The 4,714-nt window shown below is 37.1% G+C and overlaps 1 protein-coding gene across 1 annotated transcript; it reads left to right on the top strand.

Annotated features, from left to right (window-relative positions):
- Positions 1–202: 202 nt before the first annotated feature.
- On the top strand, positions 203–4,445 carry LOC132034886 (putative F-box/FBD/LRR-repeat protein At4g13965). Its single transcript, XM_059425224.1, has 4 exons — positions 203–1,147; positions 1,191–1,260; positions 1,571–1,650; positions 4,080–4,445. The coding sequence occupies exons 1-4, from the start codon at positions 203–205 to the stop codon at positions 4,443–4,445; spliced, it is 1,461 nt and encodes a 486-aa protein (XP_059281207.1).
- Positions 4,446–4,714: the final 269 nt, after the last annotated feature.

Genomic DNA, 4,714 nt, shown 5'->3' on the forward strand with positions numbered 1-4,714 from the left:
TAACCTGCTAGCTCCTAAGAACTACAGAACCTCTTTATCTATCAATGAGATTCACTTTCAAATACAAGGTCTCTTCCATCGATCAGTTCAAACTTGTGGTGTACTTCAATCATCCCATCAATTTCCAAAACCCTTTTCTCTCTTGATATCTCATATGGATTCACGCTATTCCATAAAAAATGGTGGCTTTTTGACATGTTCAATGTCGAATGGACAAAAGAATGGAGTCACTGGAGGTGAAGAAGAAACCCTAGATCGTATCAGTCAATTGCCTGACGCACTCCTGGTAAAAATTCTCTCTCTTTTGCCGACCGAAGATGCCGTCGCATCATGTGTACTTTCAAAGAGCTGGAGTTATCTATGGACTTCAATTTATAACTTCCTTTTCGTTGCTGAAACTTTCAAGACTGCAGAAAACTTTATATCCTTCGTGGACCATGTTTTAACTCATTCGACTTGTTCCAAAATCAAAAAATTCCAACACGATTTTCATCACATAGACTGGGAATTTGATTCGAAAATCAGCCAATGGCTCAGTTTTGCTGCGGAAAACAAAGTGGAAAATGTTCTACTGTTAAATTCACATGATGATAAAGACCTCACTTTCGAATTGCCTCGATCTCTGTGCACGTGTTCGTCACTGATTATGTTGCGTTTGAGCCATTGGGTGTTTGATAAAGAACGGATCATGGCTTGGAACTCTCTGAAGAGTCTAAAGCTGTACTCAACAGAGTTAGACGATGAGGATATTGTGATATTACTGTCAAGTTGTCCTGCTTTGGAAACTCTGGAGTTGTCAATGTTCGGGGGTTTTCGTTGCCTAGAAATCAATTCTTCAAATTTAAAGAGACTAAATTTGCGTACCTGTTCGTGTGAAGGACATGGTGTTTTGGAAATTTTCGCCCCACATCTTCAACATTTGGAGCTTACAGGAGATTTTGGATATCTCGAGTGTAGGCCAGTAAATGTCTCCTCTTTGGTTACTGCCAGCCTCACTTTTAAAGTTTGCTGTTTCAATTTGGATGAAGTTGTTGATGAGGAAGAAAATTGTCGTGAATTTCATCAAGTTTTCCGAAACCTTGTTCTGGACTATCTTCAAAAGTTGACTTATGCAACTGAGCTAATAATTGGAAGTTGGTTTGCTAAGGTTTGTTTTTGTGTCAAAGACCTTATTCTCTGTTTGATTTTAGCAAAGAATAGCAGGATGTAAAACTGAGAAGAGAATAAAGCCTTCAGAATCTATTACTGTTATGAAGTTTTGTATAGAAAAGTTTCTGCGAAAAAAGTGTTTTGGTCAAATAATTAAAAGGAATTTTTTTAATGCATAAAGGATGATCTTCTCTTTGCCTTATGTTAGCTTTTATGATCTTCTTGTCTACTTTCTGAAGTTAGATATTTCTTTTCTGGCAATTGATTATTTTAGTAACTGGCTTATTTTACATTGTTGTTTCTTGAAAGTGGTTAAATGGTTAGATTTGTCATAGCGCTATCTTATTGTTGCGGATTACTTTTTCTTTGTTGTTGCTTCTTTCTCTATTCTTTACTGATTGCATTGAGATTATTTGACCAGGTTGTGTTCATGTTGCAACTCAAAGGAGTGCAACTTCCAGAGTTGAGATGAAAATGTCTAACACTAGAGATGCATACGAAGTATAATCCTTATGGAGTAGCTTGCCTTTTGCGCCTCGAGTTTTTTGGAGACACTGAACGTAGAAATGGGTGATTGGGTCATAATTTCTCTCAATCGACGCTCTTTCTTTTTACATCCATTCGATTTTTGAAGTTTTAATTCCCCCAACCCCGTGGCTGGAATTTTTTTCTTAAGGAGGATGCAAATATATCTTTAATTACCATTGAGAATCTTAATCAACAATTACTACGCTTTAATCCTAGACAAGTCGGGGTGTTTAAAAAGAGGGGAAAGTCTCAAATATGCCATCAAACTATCCGAAATGGCTCATTTATGTCATTCATTAATAGTTAGTCTCATTTATGCCATCGCTGTGACTAAAATGACTCATCCGTTCTACTTACCGTTAACAGCTCAAATGGTTGGTTTTAAAATACCAGATTTTATACATGGCCTCCAATTAGAAGCCCACGTCGCCAACTAAAACCAGCCCAAATTAAATCAAAACCAGATTTTGGTTCAATTTCTATTCGTTCTCTAGCTCCTTTTGGGTACTGCCTGATATTCGGAATAACGCAAAATTCAGCTCAGAGTTTCCGTAAGCATACACACATTATTCCTTGGCTAATGATTTGCACCGTGTGTACACAAGTGAACATTGATGATAAAAATCCTAGAGAGTAATGAAAGCCAATAGTTTATAGCCAAATGAATCACCAGCAAGAAATCACTCTATTGTCTTGATCTGAATAGATTTGTGTTGGTAGCAGTGCGTTCACCAAACAGTAGATGGAGAGACCTGGTTATCTACGAGTTCTCTCAGACAGTGCAGTAGGTAAATAACATAAGATTTTATCGTGAAAAACTTTTTGCTCGAGGGATTAAAAATTACCACCTACCACGTAGGATTTCACTTCACTACACTAAGCAACTTCAAATTACAACCTCTTGCAATCTAAGAATTTAACTCACATAAATCCCTCACCCTTACAATACACCTATTGTAAGCTACAACTCTTGACTACTCTTAGCCAAGCACACAACCACGTTTGACTAACTCTAGCCAAACCAACTAATACACTTGACTAACTCTAGCCTAGGGTACCACTCAATAGATTGAATAGGTAAACTGCCTAACAACTACTGAGAATTTAAGCTACCTACAATAGCTTCTTGAAAGATGAGTAGGTTTACAGTTTAAATAACAAATGAACAAAGACTCACAATAACCTAAAGAACATAGACATAATCTGGTGTCTGGATTAGGTTCTTCAGCTTGTAAGTGGCTTTGTTCTTGAGAGCACTTGAGAACTTGTGGCGGCTAGGATTTGCAAAAGATGGTTTAGGTTTTTCAAGTGATGCACAATATGTTGTAACAAGTTGTATATATATTGGGGAACATGTGGGTGAGATAAAGACCACTCATCCCATGTTTGACTTAAAGTATGGGCATGACAACTGCTTTGTCACGGTTGTGCAATTGGCAGTGCGACTTTACGGTCTTTGTTGGTCGTGCGACGGAGCAGATAGCGAACCAAGTCTCTCTCTATTATTTCAGTAGTTTGACAATCATCAAAACATAGAATGTACTTTGTCTTATCAGTTTGTGAGGATAATCCATTACTACCACACCAAGAGTCAAGCCAAGGTTTTGAAACAGCAAACACAACTACTCAGTTCTTCAGTAGGCTCAGAACGCTACCTCATGTTTAAATATTCTACTATTCTGAGTGTTATAGTTTAGTTGGAAGAAGATCTTCCCTAACTCAAATGTGTTTGCTGATTCGTCCCCACCATTTTAAAGCAATCTTTAGTTGAATTTTATTTATGAGTTCAGGTTCTGTTAGGCTTTTTTGTTATGATCGTATAATGTCGATGAGGGTAATAAGAATTGGGATTCGGATAAAAAGGGTTCTGGGTGGGTGGGGTTTTAGTTTTATTTGGGATTGGTTGTAATTTAATTTGGGTGGTTTAATTTGGCGACGTGGACCTCTGATTGGAGGCCACGTGTAAAATATGGTATTTTAAAACCATCAATTTGAGTTGTTAATGGTAAGTGGCATGGATGAGCCATTTCGGTCACGGCGATGGCATAAATGAGTGCAACTATTAACGAGTGATATAAATGAGTCATTTCTAATAGTTCGATGGCATATTTGAGCCTTTTTCCTTAAATCTTTGCTCAACGACCATGTTGCTCAATTTAAACTCGCCTCATACCAATATAACACCAAATAAAATAAAATAAAATAAAATAAAATAACTGAAGCGGTCTATATTTTACTGGCATATAATCATTTGCTGAGGATTGTTCAAGATTCATGGCTTCTGGAAACTGTATTATATCATACACTACTGGAATGTACTTTTTCCCCCAATTTGTCTTCTGTGGAATAATCCCATTAAGTTGTAGACCTGCAATTGATCCTGCTTATATTATTTGCTACAGTCTGGTGACTTCAACTGCCAAATTGAACAAAGCTATTTGGCCAAAGGAGATACTCTCAATTTGCAGAGTTGGATGTCAAACATTGTGTTTTTCAATCTCAAGAATGTTAAGTTTTACTGCTTCATGACAAATTGTTTGAAGGGGCGGCTTGAAGAGGGCAATGATAAGCTTTTCGAACTTTCAGAGTTTCTACTAAAGAGTACAATGGCTTTGAAGAAGTTTGTTATAGTATCAGAGACGAGTAGCTGCAGGAAATGTTCAGAGAAATGCGTGTCCCAATATTTATCACGATTGGATAAGAAATTATTAGACAGCCCAAGATCATCTAGGAATCTCATGATTACTTATAAAGAGTCTTTTGCCTGACTAGACTGTAGGCAGTAATGTTTTGGCATGCTAGAAATGTCACCTTATATTGTAGCTTCTGATCTTTGTTTGTTGTACCTAGGCATCATGATGTAGTTTTCGAACTTGTGGTGTCACCTTAAGTTTGTCTGCAGACTGTTTGTTGAAGCAAATAATTTGTAGCTGTTGTAGTTGAGGCTTAGAATGCTGTTAGTGTTGAATGCTTTTACTTGAAGTTATGCTCAGAAGAAGACAGTTTGATTGCATCCTATTGCTTGAATTAAATCTTC

This window comes from Lycium ferocissimum, chromosome 10 (genome assembly GCF_029784015.1).
Source record: "Lycium ferocissimum isolate CSIRO_LF1 chromosome 10, AGI_CSIRO_Lferr_CH_V1, whole genome shotgun sequence".
Lineage (NCBI taxonomy): Eukaryota > Viridiplantae > Streptophyta > Magnoliopsida > Solanales > Solanaceae > Lycium > Lycium ferocissimum.

Coding starts and splice junctions, on each gene's coding strand:
- LOC132034886 (XM_059425224.1), top strand. CDS start 203: ATGTCGAATGGACAAAAGAATGGAGTCACTGGAGGTGAAGAAGAAACC. Junction 1,261..1,570: donor TATTACTGTTATGAAGTTTT/GTATAGAAAAGT, acceptor TTATTTGACCAG/GTTGTGTTCATGTTGCAACT. Junction 1,651..4,079: donor ACACTAGAGATGCATACGAA/GTATAATCCTTA, acceptor TATTTGCTACAG/TCTGGTGACTTCAACTGCCA.